The 18,047-nt window shown below is 22.5% G+C and overlaps 2 protein-coding genes across 2 annotated transcripts in view; both read left to right on the forward strand.

The window, feature by feature from the left end:
* The window catches only part of LOC122503302, a 41,918-nt gene extending 37,848 nt beyond the window's left edge, over positions 1-4,070 (forward strand). The window contains exons 14-20 of the mRNA XM_043613787.1: positions 2,030-2,250; positions 2,322-2,616; positions 2,712-2,777; positions 2,861-2,950; positions 3,095-3,160; positions 3,526-3,591; positions 3,685-4,070. Coding sequence (XP_043469722.1) covers positions 2,030-2,250; positions 2,322-2,616; positions 2,712-2,777; positions 2,861-2,950; positions 3,095-3,160; positions 3,526-3,591; positions 3,685-3,810 — 930 coding nt within the window. The 3' untranslated portion in view covers positions 3,811-4,070. The remainder of the gene's footprint in view (positions 1-2,029; positions 2,251-2,321; positions 2,617-2,711; positions 2,778-2,860; positions 2,951-3,094; positions 3,161-3,525; positions 3,592-3,684) is intronic.
* A 5,278-nt stretch (positions 4,071-9,348) lies between these two features.
* On the forward strand, positions 9,349-14,601 carry LOC122503308. Its single transcript, XM_043613794.1, has 4 exons — positions 9,349-9,524; positions 9,990-10,049; positions 10,214-10,273; positions 13,895-14,601. Exons 1-4 carry the CDS (start codon positions 9,441-9,443, stop codon positions 14,072-14,074), a joined length of 384 nt encoding a protein of 127 aa, XP_043469729.1. The 5' UTR covers positions 9,349-9,440; the 3' UTR covers positions 14,075-14,601.
* The last annotated feature ends 3,446 nt before the right edge of the window (positions 14,602-18,047 follow it).

Here is an 18,047-nt window from a genome sequence, read left to right on the forward strand (position 1 = left end):
AATGTTAATTTAATTGGTCTTAAACATCCATTTTATCTTTTGGGGGTTGGGACTAAATTTTATATTTTAAAATATTAATATTTTCTCCATTTTGTTCTATTGAACAAACTAATAAAAAAAGCTTTTATTAAGAGGGAGGAGTTTAAATGTTACTTTAATTGGTCTTAAACATCTATTTTATCTTTTGGGGGTTGGGACTAAATTTTATATTTTTAAATATTAATATTTTCTCCATTTTGTTCTATTGAAGCCACAAAAAAAATAGTTTTCTTTAAAAAGAAGAAGTTTCAATTTTATTTTAATTGATTTTCAGTTATATTTAACTCAACTAACAAATAAAAAATTGCATTTTGAAAAATTAGATTTTCTAATAACTTTAAGAAAACGGGAAAAAATTGCCTATTTTATCTTTCTTAGTATAATTATTTATTTATTTCTGCGTTTTTATTTTTCATATTTTATTAAATATACTAATAATTGTCTTTGTAAGCAATTAAATTAAAAAAAGGTTAATTTCAATATCAATTTCTAGAATTGATTTAAATAAAATTCATCTTGAAAAGTTGGTTTTCCTATTTCTTGTTTTGAATGTGATAAAACAGAAAGCAGTTCGAATGTCAGTCCCGCCATCTGTCGTGACAAATGCGCGGCGATATATCAGTAGTATATTATTATCGCTTTACACACACACGCATACATCTCACGGTAGAACTGACATCTCCAACTTTAAACATTAATTATTCAATAAGTAAACATTAATCTGCTCTAAATATGTAATAAATAAATGCTTTAATGATTACTTTTGTCAAATATAATAAGTTTTTCTAATTTTTCCTTTTTTTATTCACTAAATATTCTATTTAAAACACCCTATATTCACTGGAAACTACATTTTGTCACTTTTATACTGATATTTTTTCTAAAAATATCGACCTACACAGTTAAATATATAAAAAATTATTAAACATCAAATAACGAAAACCACTATTATTATATATATATAACATAAATTATAATTATTTACCATTTGATATTAAATAACATCGAATTCATCAGCAATAGTAATAATCAAATTTTAAATACATACTATTAAGAACGGAATGAACGCACCCTTAAATATTTCCCTATACCTTGAGCCAAAAATCTCCAGAAATTGTAAAGTTACCTTTAATCGAAATGTCACAACAACGTGAATTGAGGTTAGTGTATTTCAATACAAGTTTTTTCTAAATAATGTGCTCATTTTATATAATTTCTCACATTTGTCACTGTTAATATGTAAAATAAAACAATTTTTAATACATAAGAGTATATAAAACTAAATAAATTGATTACTTAAATTTCAAGTTAATGCGAACCGGCCATGACAGTATTACATTGATACAAATACACGTATCAAAAAATGATACTGTATTGACTATCATTCTTAAAAAAGATAGTTATATTCGTATCAACTTGATACATTATACAGTATCAAAACGTTGCCAAATAAAATGATACTTTCCAGAAAACTGTGTACCAATGGCTAGAAACAATTTTTGTGCAATTTCCATTCTTTAAGGTAAAGTCAAAATCTTGAAAATTATGATATTGCCAATCATATTAGTTTTTAAAAAATTTATAAGTTTTTGTAACAAATTTCTTTAAATTTTTGTAAAATGGGCACATAAAATTTGATAGAAAAGTAAAAAATTGTATCTAGCCATTGCCCATACTTTGCCTGACTCTTTCCATTATTTGGAAAAAACCCTCTCAAGGCTAAAGGCTAACTTAAAGCTCAAAACTTGTGTTAGGCCAATCTTAACCCAGTGTGCACGTTCTGGAACTGTTCTGTAACAGTTAATGAAAATAAAGAACAGTTACAGAACGGTTCCGGAATTGTTCCGAAATGTGCACACTGGGAAGTAATAGACAAAGTTTCAGCTTCAAGCAAATCTTGAGCTTTAATTGAGCCTTGAGATAGTCAACATTTTGTTACGCGGGTTTCTTTGTGAATTTAAAGAAATTTACAAAAACTGATTACATTTAGGGTAGAATTGATCGTCGCATTAATAGGTTATTGGTACATCCACTTATAAAAAAATTGGTAGAAGAAGTGGAAAGATCTGGACTGGAACATGAAGGATTGTATCGCTTATCTGGTAGTAAAACTGAAGTACAAAAGTTGGAAAAAGATTGTCAATTTTTAGACACGGATATATCGCAATATGATGTAACTGCAATTACATCATATCTCAAAGAACTTTTCCGGTAAATTTTTATTCACAAAACATTTACTATAATGTAATGAGAGAGAAATTACGAAAAATAAAATTTTTTAGGAATTTGAGACCATCACTTATCGATGAAACAACATTCAATCAACTCTCAGATGCCTTGAAAATGGAAAATTCGGAAGACTTGAAAAATAAAATTACAGATATAATAATTAAACTTCCACAAGATATTCGAGATACTCTTGCTTACTTAATGGTACACTTGCAAAAAGTAGTAGAAAAGAAGGAGATAAATAGAATGAATCCTAAGAACATTGGTATAGTCTTTGGACCAACTTTGATGAATTCTCAGTATGATGACCTAATGGCAGCCGCTGCTTTAAATAACCAACAAACGAAGGCAGATAATTGTTTAATTTCAAAATTTGCAAATCATTAAGTTTTTAATTTTAGAATTAAATGACAATAGTTTTTTTTCTTTTCTTTCTATTGTAGATCATTGAGAAACTTTTGGAACTTCCATCAAGTTTCTGGAAGGAATTGATAAATTATGAATCGACTGTAAGTAATAATGGTGATCACTTTCCGGTGAATCTCGTAATAGTACTTCATAATTTACAGTTATATTTTTTCTCCTTCTTTAGAAAACTGAATCCAATGTTTCAATCTCAAAGGAAGACAAAGAAGGTGCTTGGGGTGGTGCTGCTTCTGCTGATGCTTCTGCTTCAGATGAGGTAATGATACACATATAATCAACAAAATGGGTGTTTGTAGGGTCATCAATTACTTCCTGTCAATTCAGAATCACCTTAAAAATAGTTTTTCATTCAAAAGAGTATGTAATGTTTACTATAAATTTTTATAATTTTTGTCAACAGATAGTTCATCCAAGGAGCCATCTTTGGTCTCAAATTCAAGAAGCTAGGCTGAAGCCGATTTCAAAGGTAAAGAAACTGGAGAATATCATTCCTGTCCCGAATACAATGAGTTTTAAATCTAATATACATAGTTCAGAATAATCCGAATCTAAAGGGTAAAATCCATTGACGTTCCAATTAATAAATTTTATAAACTTTTTATGACATGCTTCCAAACTATCAATAAGATATTGTATGTCAGTATGCCTGACAAATGAACAGTAATCAAATTTTGATAAAACAAATGAATTGAATAATGCATTTAAAGCATTGGTATTTAAAAAAGAATGACATTTTCGATGATAACAATGCTTTCACAGAACTAAAATCATGGTTAATAAATGAGTATCTTTTACATTTTTACTACAAATTTGTATAATTTTTGTCAAAAGAGAGTTCATTCAAAGAGCCAGCTTTGGTCTCAAATTCACGGAGTTAAGCTGCAGCCGATTTCAAAGGTACATAATACGTTCTGAATTACCTTAAATATAGTTTTTCATTCAAAAGAATATGTAATGTTTACTATAATTATGTATAATTTTTGTCAACAGAGAGTTCATCCAAGGGGCCATCTTTGGTCTCAAATTCAAGGAGCTAAGCTGAAGCCGATTTCACAGGTGCCACGTCGTATTGTTTTATCGAAACCTGAAGATGATCTAATGGATGAAGAATCATGAGATTTATCGAAACTATTAGATAGAGAGAAAGAGAATACTTCTCCTAATTCTAATGAAGAGGACGATTTGGCTTCCACTAGATTTTAAGGTGTTATTTTAACAACAAAATGGATTAAAATAAGATGCAATGTTTAAATCATTCTAGGATTAAAATAATCTTTTTTGCTCGTTTCTTTTTGTGTATAGACTGTATAGAGAACTTATAGTTTTGTAGTGAGAAGTCAATGCAAATAAAGAAATTTTTAATATAAGAAAATTAAGGGTTGTGTCGATCATTTATTAATTCCTGTTTCTGCATAGAAGATGGCCGGCTGCCGATATTGTTACTATTTAAGCTATTAGCGATAATTTTATTATTCTTATTATAACGACTAGCAAGTTTCTTTAGAATTTAATGCTTATTAAAAAATAAAAATTTTAATCGATTACGAATTGCGAGCAGTAGAGGTATTTGGCATTAATGAGACATTTAATTAATATTGTCAATAAAAAATTGTAAACAAAATATATTTTCTTTTATTAATAATATTTTTACGCATTATTACACCAGAGTTTCCAGGGTCTCTGATTATCAGCTTTATATATATTTTTTTAAAGTCAAAATTTTAAAGCAGTAAATAATGTGCATGAAATAAAATGAAAAATTTTCTAATAAATAAAGAGCAGCACAAATTTTTAGAGATTAAAAACCAGTATTGTTCTATATCTTTCTATTTGCTGCATTTATTGCTTGCTACTAAAAAACATACTTTTACAATAAAATAATATTTTTCAATGTTTCAAACTTTTGAAAGTCAAAGCAATTAATTCCTCAAGAATTTAAACTAAAAAGTACGATTGTAAGAAAATGACTTAAAAATATTTTTAAAAGATTCTACTGGTTCTATCTTTTTCCTTTTATCTATAATGAAATCATTCTTTTTATCCTTAATTGTAGCTTATATGCTCTTTTAAAACCCATGAGTTACCTAAATTGAAAAATGTTGAAATTTAACAAAATGACTGCGAATTTTCTTAAAAAATTAAAATCTAATTTCCTCAAAAACCTGAACGTTTTTTTCTCTTAATTTTTTGAATAGCTTCTAAATGTAAAATAGTCATTTTCCATAAAAATTTATCGGGGTACCACGTCTTGGGAAAGAATAAAAAAAATTTTAACTTTGAAGAAATGAAAATTTCAAGTTTTTTCAAATCTTTTACTAGATTCAACAAAAATCCGTATAAAACATGTTTTTAATATTCTTTTTATTTTCGTACGAATCACATTGCAAAAATTTTTTTCTGCGCCTAATTAATAATATACACTGAAGTTCTCCAGTATTAAAACGAAATATTTATAATTTAAATTTTTAAACACTGGTTTTCGATGCTAACTTTGATTTTTCGTTTGTGTTTTATTTCTGGATTTCTTTGTTTTTTTATTTTAAGTTATTTTTGAAGAAAATATGAGTAAACATTAATTGAAAATTCACTGATCCAATTTTATATATATATACAAAATAACTTTTGTCATATAATTTTTTAAAATAAATTTTATACTTTAAAAAAATTTTGATTGATTTGCAATTTGAGTAATTAGAAATTCTGTTAAGTAGAAATTCAAGTTAATTTTAATTTAATTTCGATTTAATTGAAAATATCTTTTGTCTAATAAATGCTAATGAGGAAATGCTGCTAACCTAACAATTATTATCTAACATCAAAACCGTGAAAAAGACATGTTTAAACAATTTTTTCCAATAATTATTATTCATTAAAATTATACAAAAGTACAGAAAAGAGTTAATTTTTTAAAGAAAAATTTTAAAGCAGTTAAAAGTAAAATATTATTCAATTTCTCAAATTCAATACACGTGTTTTCTGAAAATTTCCAGTATTATTATCAATGGATTGAAAAAAAGAAATGTAATGTTTAAAATTTTGATAAGTAAATTATTTCTTTTTTATGACAGCGCATGCATTCAAAAGATTCCACTGTTGTATGTCTTCAAAAATATTATATTTGTAGGTTTTTGATTAACTCTATAAGACACCATGTTAATTTATTCACAAATACATATTTCGTTTTTTGTTACAAGGAAGAAAATAGCGTTTTTTTTTTCTTCTGATGAGATGGAAAATATGGTCAAAAGTTACAAAAACCAAAACAGAAAACAAATTCTTAAAAATTAAAATTTGTGTAAATAAAAATAAAAAATTATAAAAAATTTTTAATTTAAAAAATTTTTATTAATAAAAAATTCTGATAAAGTAGAAATTTAAGTTAATTTTAATTCTATTCCCATTAAGTCCCATGAAGAAACCAGCCATTGTATTAAAAAACTAAAAAAAAGATTTACCAGTTTTTTTTTTTTTTTTTTTTTTGTTGTTTAACAACAATTGTTTAAACAAATTAATAAAAATAAAATCTTTTTTGAAAACTTAACGCTAATCGATTTTACGTGGAAAAATAAGAATGTTTTGTATGAGTCATTTTTTTCTCCAAGTCGTATTTTGTTTATAAAATTGTTATAAACAAATTATGCTTGGTAAAGGGTGTTTCATCTTAAGCATAAACAAATAGATTTTAAGTAAAACTGACAATTGGATTCATAGGCAAATTGAAAAAAAAGATATACTTATTACAAAACAATCTTATTTTTCCCCGTAGAATCGATTGGCGTTAACAGTTTTCAAAAAATTTTAAATTTTTATTAATTTGTTTAAACAATTGGAAATTAAAAACAAAAAAACAGGTATACCTTTTTTTCCATTTGCCTATGAATCCAATTGTCAGTTTTACTTAAAATTTATTTGTTTATTCTTGGGAAAAAACAACTTTTATCCAGCATAATTTGTTTATAACAATTTTATAAACAAACTACGACTTTGAGTAAAAAATGACACATACAAAATTTTCTTATTTTTTCAAATAGAGTCGATTAGCTTCAACAGTTTTCAAGTATTTAAAATTTTTTATTAATTTGTTTAAACAATTGTTGTTAAACAATTGGAAATTAAAAACATAAAATGTATGCAATATTGAGTATGGAAAAAAAATTTTGAAAAAATATATTAAAAAGTTTATAAAATTATTTTTTACACTTTACATTAACATTAAAAATTTATGAAACAAAATTTAAAAAATCGACTTTCACAGATTTTTTTAGAATTTAGTTCTAAGTGCGAGGAAAAAATTAATTTTTTAATTTGGTTAAAACTTGTGATCTAAAAGTTCATTTGAACCAAATTTTATCTTTTTATCCCACTGTGGAGCGCTGCGAGCGCGGTCACAAAAATATTAATAACTTTTGACCTAATGCAAGGTACTAACTTTTCTTTTTTTTGAAATACTTGTGATAAAATAGGGAATCATAATTCATAATTGACCAGAAAAAATACGAAATTAGGAGAAGTTTATTTTATTTCTATTTGTTTATAATAATTGTTGCTACTTTAAACAAATTATAAACAAAATCTAACAAATATTTTTTGTTCGAAATTATGATTATTGTATGTTACTCATACCAAATTTTATTAAAATTCATCAAATAAAATGGTAGGAAAAAATTTTTCAATAATGTAATGCGTAAAAATTGTTTAAACAATAACTATTGAAAAATTTTTAATTTTGCAAAATTAACTTTGGGGTCAAATATTATGCAATATAAAAAAACTCTCCATCTAAAAATTAGTGGCATACTTCAGAAATTTTGAGCCTTAAACCATTTTTTTAAAAATGATTATTTATTAAAATTAAAGATTATATGTTTTTTGGGTCGCTGAATTCGAATCCGAACTCAGTTTTCCGCCATCACGTCAAGTTTCTTCACAAATTAATAAAATTCGAAAAAAACTGACTGTAAACAAGATTTAGATAAAAATTCAAAATTTAAGATGGCCGATCCAATATGGCGTCGATTTTTTTCTAAATTCACCCGATTCGCCTGAAACTTGTTACTCGGGGGTTTTTGGGGTTGCCAAAAACGAATTTCACCTCAAAAATTCAAAATGGCGGATCCAATATGGCTGACCAATTTAAAAAAAAAAATTATAATTGAATTTCGGCTAAGAATTTTGCTTTTCATAAAGATAATTGAAATCTTGACTAGAATTATTTTTAAATTTTTGAAAATAATTGAATTTCTTTAAAGGAAAATTTTATTTCTTTTCAAAATAATTGAATTTTTGCAATGAATTTTAATAAAATTCCTGAAAGTAATTGAATTCCTATGAAATATTTTATTATTTGTAAAAATAATTGAATTATATTGAATGGAACAATTGAATAAAAAATTTGATTAAAATTTTTTGAAATGATTGACTTTTTTAAATTATTTTATGAAAATTTGAAAGAATAATTTAATTATTTCGAATAATAATTTATTAAAAATAGTATTAAAAATAATTGTATTCTTCCGATGAATTTTATTATTAATGAAAATAATTAATTTCTTATAAACAAAAGACATTTTAAAAATAATCGAATTCTTGCTAAGAATTTTACAAACAATTTTTAAAAAATGTAAATAAATTTTAGTTTAATTTTCAACTAATTGAAATACTGTGAAATTTTTATATTTTAGAAAATAATTGAATGTTTGTGTAGAATTTTATCAAATTTTTTTTTTAAATAATTGAATTTTTTGAAAAATTTTATTAAAATAGTAAATAAAAAACAATGAATTGAGGAAAATTATGAAAATAATTAAAATTTTTGACATTCTTTTAAAATTGTTAGAATTTTTTTTATGAAACATAGCTTTACTGTAAGTCTTAAAAAATACTATATTTGTACATTTTTGATCAAATTTATAAGACACAATGCTAATTTAAAAATTAATTGCTAATATTTCGTTTTTTGTTAGAAAAAAGAAAATATCGTTTTTTTTTATTTTTATGAATTAGCTGGATATTTTGAAAAATGATAATTTAACTAAATAAAAATTCTGATAAAGTAGAAATTCAAGTTAATTTTAATTCTATTAATCATAGCTTTTGCCTAAGTGACTCAAGCTAATGGCGACTGCTGTTAACCTACGAATTGTTATATCCAACTTTAAAACCTAAAAATCTCATGATTATACCATTTTTTACAAAAATTATTTACCAAATTTATAAAAAATTCCAAGAAGAGTCAAGTTTTCAAAGAAAAATTTCAAAGCAGTAAAAAGTTAAATTTTCATTTTTTTGAAGTCAAAGTCATGAAAATTCTAAATGTTAAGACATATAAAAATATCTCCATCGAAAAATTAGTGGCATACTTCATAAATTTTGAGCCTTAAACCATGTTTTAACAATTATTTATAAAAATTAAACAAAATACCGAGAAGAGTCAATTTTTTAAAGCAAAATTTTAAAGCAGTAAAAAGTAAAATTTTTCAAATTCAAAGTCATGTATTTTCTAAAAATTTCTAAGAGTATTATCACTGGAATGCAAAAAGAAAAATGTAATGTCTATAAATTTGATAAGTAAATTATTTCTCTTTTATGACAGCGCATGCCTTCTAAGGATTACACTGCAGGCACTTGTTGAGTATAAATACGATCGAGCAACAAACACTTATTCACATTACTGAAAATTTTCAATTACTTTTCTTACATATCTAAGTAATATTTCAGTAGTAATCTGCCCAAAAAATTTTTAAAAAATGATCTCTTTAAAATGTGTTTTACTACTAATTTTCTTTGCCACCGATCTAGCAATCGGAATGCGAGGATCATCGATTAGAAACGTAAGTTTAACTAAATTAACATTTTGTAATTTACTTTTCTATTTTATCTCCAATTTTTATTGTGTACAAATTTTTAAGAAATTCACTTATTCTTAGGAGGCAGTCACCCTTAAATAATAATTTGAATTTGTAGTTAAAATAAAATGTGTAATTGCATTTTCGAGTTAAAATTTAGATCCTATATGATCCCCTCTTTTTAAAACTCTATTGAACCTGAAAACGGAAAAATTCGGAAAAATTCGTACTCCAATGTTTAGAGATTGAAAAGAGGATTTCAAATTTTTAAATTTTTGTCTACCCTAATAGATTTATTGAAATCATTCAAAAATTAATGTTTACATTTTCTACAGGGCAATTGAAATATAAATTTGTGAAAAAATTCCAATTTTAGTTTTTAAAAAATAGTTTTATTTTCTTCTTCTTTTCCTATTATAGAAATGTTCATCAAAAGCTTTAAATTTTCAGGAAGAGAAAGAAGGTGCTTGGGGTGGTGCTTCTTCTGCTGATTCTTCGGCTTTAGATGAGGTAAGGTTATAAGGTAACAGTCAGACAATAATGTTCTGCACATATTAGAAAATCCAAAATTTTCAAAAAGTAGGACTAAAAAATCGAGAATTACCTTAAAAATAGTTTTCCATTCAAAAGAATATGTAATGTTTTCTATAATTATGTATAATTTTTGTCAACAGAGAGTTCAGCCAAGGAGCCATCTTTTGTCTCAAATTCAAGGAGCTAGGCTGACTCCACGGGTACCAAAACGTTTTGTTGTAAAAAAAATTGAATTTCGGAAAAGTTAAAAATGATTGCAGAGATTCAATTATTTTCAAAACTAATAAAATTCTTCGCAGAAATTCAATTTTGTTAAAAAAAATTTTAAAATTCTCTTCAAAACTTCAATTATCCTTATAAACAATAATCTTCTCCGAAATTCAATTATTTTCAAAAAATTTAATAAAATTCTTTCCCGAAATTCAATTATTTTCAAAAAATTTAATAAAATTCTTTACAAAATTTCAATTAATTTCAAAAAGTTTCCTAAAGTCAATGTTTTTCAAAATCTACTTTTTTATTAAAAATTTTGCAAATGAATTCAATTATTAAAAAAAAATTTTTTCATAGACAATAAAATTCATCACAGGACTTCAATTATTTTAAATACAATTTTACAGGAATTGCGCAAAAAATGTAATTATTCTTAAAAATTTAATTTCAATTCCTCAAAAAAATTAATTATTATTTAAATTCAGGGTTGCCACGCAACCTAGAAACCTGGAAAACCTGAAAAAGTCAGAGAATTTTGATCGAAATCCTGGAAAATTGTTCTTTTCTAAAGTTTATTCTTGAAATCTAATTTTACATAAATATTTCAAAATTAATTATAAATTATAAAAAAGTTACGTTTACAATTTTCATCAGTATAGATGAATTTCAAAAGATTTTAATTTAAAATTTTGTAAAATTTAATTAGAAATCGTCTTAAAGAACGTAGATTTTTGAAAAATTTTAATTATTCAAATTCTTCTGAAATTAGTTTTTGTTAATATATATAATTTTTATTGATTATTAAAAAAAATGGATTTATAGAAGAATTTTAATTAAAAACACTAAAAGAAATTGATTTTTGAAGCAATTACAAATGATTGCAGAAATTCAATTATTTTGCAAAAGTAGTAAAATTCTTCTTAGAAATTCAATTATTTCCAACAATTTTAATAAAATTCATGGTAAAATTTCAATTATTTTCAAAAAATTTCCTCAATTCAATGATTTTTAATAAATCTACTACATTAATAAAATTCTCCAAAAGAATTCAATTATTTAAAAAAAATTTTAATAAAATTTTACGTTAACATTTCATTATTTTTATAAATAATAAAACTCATCGAAGACTTTGAATTATTTTTAATACAATTTTAATTGAATTCCTCGAAAAATGAAATTATTCTTAAAACTTTTTTAAAATTCATCAAAGAAATTCAATTATTTTAAAAACCTTTGCTACAATTTATTTATTAGAATTTAAGTATTATTTTCTATAAAGTTTTAATTAAATTTCTTGAAAAAATTAGATTATTTTCGAAAATTTTAATGAAATTCTTTGTAGCAATTTAATTTTTTTTTCAAAAAAGTTTTAATAAAATTCTTCGCAGAAAATTTTAAAAATTTCAAAAATTTGTCAAAATTAAATTATTTTCAATGTCTACTATTTCAATAAAATTTCATAAAAGAATTCAATTATTTAAAAAGACATTTTAATATAATTCGTCTCAAGAATTCAATTATTTTCAAAAGTAATATAATTCTTCGCAGAAATTTAATTGTGTTCAACAATTTACAAAAATTCTTGTCAAAATTTCAATAATCTTTATAAATTTTTCTCCGAAATTCAATTATTTTCAAAAATTTTAATAAAATTCTTGGCAAAATTTTAATTATTTTCAAAAACTCTTAAAAAATTCTTTGGAGAAATGCAATTATTTTTAATAAAAATTTTAATCAAATTTCCGAAAAATGAAATTATTTTTAAAAATTTTATTAAAATTTGTCAAGAGAATTCAATTATTTAAAAATTTGTTGATACAATTCTTTATGAGAATTCAATTTCAAGAAACATTCAATTATTTAATAAAATATTAATTTTCGTATTTAAATAATTGAATTTTCATGGATTTTTTTTAGTAAATATTAATTTAAAAATGAATTTCAGTTAAAATTTTAGATTATTATTGAATATTGAAAGCAATATAACGTAAATTTTTAGAAATAATTGAATTTCCAAAAGGTTTCAAATTAAAATCTTTGAAAATTTGAACTTTTCATACTTTTAATTAACAATTCTGTAGAATTTATTTTTTAAAAAAGTTTAATTGAATTTTTCTTTAATTCTTCATGTTCTTATTTTCTAATATATATTTAATTGAAGAATTTCAGAATAATCGAAATTACGTAAAAAATTAATACATATTGAAAATAATTTAATATTTACGAAGAATTTTATCATTTTTGCAAAAAATTGAATTCTTGCGGAGAATTTTATCAATTTTGAAAGTAATTGAATTCTTGCGAAGAATTTTGTCAATTTTAAAAATAATTGAATTATTTCGAAAAATTTTATTCAAAATTTTTGAGAATAATTGAATTCCTGTGAATAATTTTATTATCTATAAAAATAATCAAATTCTTGACAAAATTTTTAAGGAAATTTAGAATTAATTTTTCTCAAAAAGTTTAATGGAATTTTTTTTAATTATTTGAAGTTTTTAATTTCTAATATATGAAGAATGTCAGAATAATCGAAATTTTAGGTAAAATTGAATTGTAAACAAATGGATTCAAAAATTCTCAAAAAAAGAACTTTTTCAAAAATTATTTTAAAAAATTGATTTAAAGAAGAATTTTAGTTTAAAATTCTAGAAATGAAGAATTCAATTGAAATGAAAATAATTTTGAAGAAATTACAGTAATAATATTTTTATAATATAAAATAATGGTAGTATCCAGTTTTAATAATTATAAAACATGAAGAAAACGATTACTCCGAGTCGAAGACTCGGAGTGATCGATATTTTCATGTTTTATAATAATATTCTTATATGTTATTGAATTAAAAATTTTTGAAAATTGTAATTTCTGTAGAAAAATAATAATAGGTAATGATTAAATATTTATTTAAGAACGAAGTTATTAATATTCGCCGAAAAAATTCAATTATTTAAAAATTTGTTAATAAAATTCTTTATGACAATTTAATTTTGCTAAACATTGGATTATTCAATGTATTATTAATTTTTTTTATTTAAATAATTGAATTCTCGTGAAATTTTCTTATAAAAATTGATTTAAAAATGAATTTTAATTAAACTTTTAAATAATAATTGAATATTAAAAGCATTAAAGCATGAATTCTGAAAAGATTTCGAATTAAAATTTTTGAAAATCTAAATTAGTTATAATTTTAACAAACAATTCTTTAGAATTAATTTTTTTGAAAAAGTTTAATAGAATTTTTTTTTCTTGAAATTATATCAAGTTTTTAGTTTCCAATATAATATTTAAATGAAAAATTTCCGAATAATCGAAATTTCTGAAAATAGTATTTTAAATAAATGGCAATTCAAAAATTCTCAAGAAACTTCTGCAAAAAAAATTATTAAAAATAATTGACAATTGATTTCTTTTGAAGAATTCCAATAAAACTTTTGAAAACATTTACATTTTTTCGAAGTAATTACTCAAAAATCTTATTAAAAATAATTTAAATCCTGTCATTGATTCGATGGCATTTTTTCTCAGTGCATAAGAATAGTTTTGTATTTAAAATAATGTTGTACGTATTTTTTACGCTAAATTTGTTTAATTTTTTTCAACAGAGAGGCCAACTTTTGGCTGACATTCAAGCAACTAAGCTGAAGCCGATTTCATATAGAGCACGTCGTGTTCATAAATTAGAACCTAAGGATAGTCTAATGGATGAACTTTCATTAAAATTAGCACAACGAGCAGCTAGACAGAGAGAGAGGTCTCTCAATAGGCGTCATGAAAATGAATAATTGTTGTTATTAGCAATATAAAATTTGCTATATTCACTTACTCCAAGTTTGGGATATTTGTGTTTGCAAACATTAATTTGAATTTATTACATTAACATTATTAAATATTTTATTAAAAATATTATTTTGCTAATACTATTCATATTAATATTATTTTATTACAATTAGCATTACAATTAATATTATTTTTAATATACGGAAAAAAATTACTGTGTTATCCACAGTATATTTCTTTCACCATCTGCAAACTGATTTTGTGTATTCAACAAAAGTTGCGTTGTAGGATAAATAGAATATTTTTTTCCGTGTATATTATTTCTATTATTATGACGACTTGCGGATTTGTAATGAAAATATTTTGTCCGCTTATAATTTTGTCAACGATTAAAGAAGTTCCAGTGGATTGTAATTTTTAAATTAAATTAAAATCAGTAAACTTAAATGATTTTTAACAATGGAATATTAGATATCTTATTATTAAATAACAATTTATGTTATGTATGTATTTCGTTCAATAAATATTTAAATACTTCTTGTTTGTTTTTAGTTCTTTATAATGATTCTAACTGTCCATGCTTTTTAAGTTATTAATTAATTTTCAAAAAATTATAATAAAGAAGTTCTTAAAATTAATTTTTCAAAAATATTTTAAAAATAATTTATGAAAGATAATAGTGTTTCAATGATAAAGAATTGAAAAATTTCCAAACAATTGCAATTTGGTAATTTATATTTCAAAAATAATTGAATTTTTAAAGAATTTTAATTATTAATATAAACGCAATTTCTTCAAAATTTTAATAAATCTAAAAAAGTCATATGTTGTTAAAATGTTAAAAATAATTGAAAAAAATTTTAATTTTATTATTTTTTGTATGTATTTGAATTTTTTGGAAATTTGTAGTTGAAAATATTGAAAATAATTGAATTTTACAAAATTAGAATGCAAAAAATTCTAAGAATTATTTTTTTCAAAAATATTATGATATAATTTTTTTGAAGTTAATTTTCATTAATTACCATTTTTAAATTTACACTTAAAAGATTTTTCATTAAAATTTTTGAGAAATCAATTATTTTCAAAATTCGCAATTAAAAATCTTCAAAAGTTGATTTTCAAAAATTTTTATAAAAGACTTTGAAAAAAATCAATTATTTTCAATTAAATTTTACAAAATTTCAATTATTGAAACTCTCTTTTTATTGTAAATTTGAAAAATTTATTAAGTATTTAATATTTATAAAAATAGTTGTATTTTCTCGAAAAAATTATTAAAATTTTAGGAAATAATTGAATTTTATAGAAATATTTGAATTCTTCCGAGAAATTCAATTAAAGACGTCAAAAGTTGATTTTCAAAAATTTTTACAAAACACTTTGAAAAAAATCAATTATTTTCAATTAAATTTTACAAAATTTCAATTTTTAAAACTCTTTTTTTATTGTAAATTTTAAAAATTTATTTAGTATTTAATATTTATAAAAATAGTTGAATTGTTTCGAAGAAATTATTAAAATTTTAGGAAATAATTGAATTTTATGGAAATATTTGAAAATATTTTAATTCTTCCGAGAAATTAAAATAAGATATTTTGAAAATAATTGAATTTCTGCAAAGAATTTTACTATTTTATAAAAATAATTGAATTCTTGCGAATAATTTTGCCATTTATAGAAATAATTGAATTGTTTCGAAGGATTTATTAAGATTTTAGAAAATAATTGAATTTATTCGAAATATATTAAATTTTTTTAAAAATTAAATTCTTCCGAGGAATTCAATTTCAATTATTTTCAAAATTTGCAATTCAAATTCTACAAAAGTTGATTTTCAAAAATTTTTATAAAACACTTTAAAAAAAATCAAATATTTTCAATTAAATTTCACAAAATTTCAATTATTGAAACTCTTTTTTTATTGTAAGTTTTAAAAATTTATTTAGTATTTAATATTTATAAAAATAGTTGAATTGTTTCGAAAAAATTATTAAAATTTTAGGAAATAATTGAATTTGTTTAGAAATATTTGAAAATATTTGAATTCTTCCGAGAAATTCAATTAAAGATGTTTTGAAAATAATTGAATTCCTGCAAAGAATTTTACTATTTATAAAAATAATTGAATTCTTGCGAATAATTTTGCCATTTATAAAAATAATTGAATTGTTTCGAAGGATTTATTAAGATTTTAAAAAATAATTGAATTTATTCGAAATATATAAATTTTTTTTTTAAATTATATTAAATTTCAATTATTTTCAAAATTTGCAATTAAAATTCTACCAAAGTTGAATTTCAAAAATTTTTAAAAAACACTTTTTAAAAAATCAATTATTTTCAATTAAATTTTACAAATAATTGCAATATTTATTGAAACTCTTTTCAAATTGTAAATTTCGAAAATTTAAATAGAGAAATTATTAAAAAATCATTTTTGAAGATTTTTCTATAGTTATTTTTCACACTATATATAAAAATCGAAATAAGTTTCATTTTATACTAAAAATTATTGCAATATTTGGGAAAAAAGTCGAAAAAGTCGTAATTTTTCAAAAAAAAGTCGAAAGAAGTCGCATTTTTTGAAAATAGTAAAAAAAAAGTCGTAAATGTTATAATATCCGAGGCCTGAAAGTAAAATTTTCATTTTTAGTTAAAAAAAAGTTGCAAATTGAACCTTATTTACGAAATTGTCACTTTTTTTATCATAATTCGAAAGAACGTACAAATTGAAACATTAAAAATCTTGTAGTAAACAGTTTTAGAGTTTCCGGCCATAGCAGAGTATATAATTAAATTGAGATGTCTCATGCGACCTAAATATTATTCCGTGAATATAATAAACTTTGAGAATATATGAAAATAGAGAAACAACATTATTCGGGTGTTTGTGAGCATTAAACTTTTAGAGTTCATATATGATGTAAATGCGATAAAATGGAATATCTTTTCAGTTCTGTTTGCCGTTGGTTGACCTTTTTCCCAACCCCCACATTCTCAGGAAATATACACCATTTTCTTTTATGTATATTTAAAAAAAACCTTTTTACACAAGAGTACGTGAGAGGGTTACTGCATTTTTATTTACTTGGAAAAAGTCAAAAAAAAAGGGTCAACTAAATTACCGTAGCACATTTCGTCTTTTGCATACATAGATCTGTTAAATATACACCAAGGGATAGATATATAGAGACATCATCAAGATTCATAAATTCATATACACGCATGATTAGAGGATTATTAACTGACATGTTATCTAGATACATATTTAGCGACCAATATTGGCTAATTAAGGGAATATCGACATCTGTGCCAAAAAGCGGAAATTATGAATATTAATTAGGGGAATATAGTCAGGGTTGGACAACTTTTTAAACTTTGTTTATAACTGGTTTTGAAAAATAAATTTCGAAATTTAGAACTTTTAGAAATATAGCCAAAAACTGTCAAATATAGAGAAACCTTGAAAAATTCTTTCTTCAAAACTAAAAATTAATAATCTTAACCCGGCGAGCTTAACCTTCACCTTAAGGTAGGATAAAACTTACCCTGTGTAATATTCATTCCTCGATAACTAATTTAAAAAAAAAAAATTTTTTAATATTAATTTTTAATAGCTGCTCTGGATACGGTAAAAAAACCAAAAAAGAATAAAGAAACAATTTTTTTTACACTTCTTATTGTTTATTTAATTTATAAATATTATTTATACATGTATGCTGACTATAAAACACCCGGATTATTGTTTTTTGCATAATGTAAAGAAAAGTTGGAATTATGAAGGTATTTCACTACTAATGGTTACTAAGGATAAACAATATATTTTACTAATATTACAATGAACTTTTCATTTGATTAAACAATTTATTATTGATTATTTATAACAATTTCCAAAACAAAATAGAGAAAAGCAAATTTCTATAAATTTGTCAGCTTTTATAATTGTTATTATTTAATGTTAAATCAATAACTTAA

Source organism: Leptopilina heterotoma, unplaced genomic scaffold, assembly GCF_015476425.1.
Source record: "Leptopilina heterotoma isolate Lh14 unplaced genomic scaffold, ASM1547642v1 Lhet_26, whole genome shotgun sequence".
Classification (NCBI taxonomy): domain Eukaryota; kingdom Metazoa; phylum Arthropoda; class Insecta; order Hymenoptera; family Figitidae; genus Leptopilina; species Leptopilina heterotoma.

What these genes read in the sequence shown, in the direction of transcription:
- LOC122503308 (XM_043613794.1), top strand. Translation starts at nt 9,441, where the DNA reads ATGATCTCTTTAAAATGTGTTTTACTACTAATTTTCTTTGCCACCGAT. An exon ending in GAGGATCATCGATTAGAAAC is followed by an intron (nt 9,525 to 9,989) that starts GTAAGTTTAACT and finishes TTAAATTTTCAG; the next exon opens with GAAGAGAAAGAAGGTGCTTG. An exon ending in ATTCTTCGGCTTTAGATGAG is followed by an intron (nt 10,050 to 10,213) that starts GTAAGGTTATAA and finishes TTTTGTCAACAG; the next exon opens with AGAGTTCAGCCAAGGAGCCA.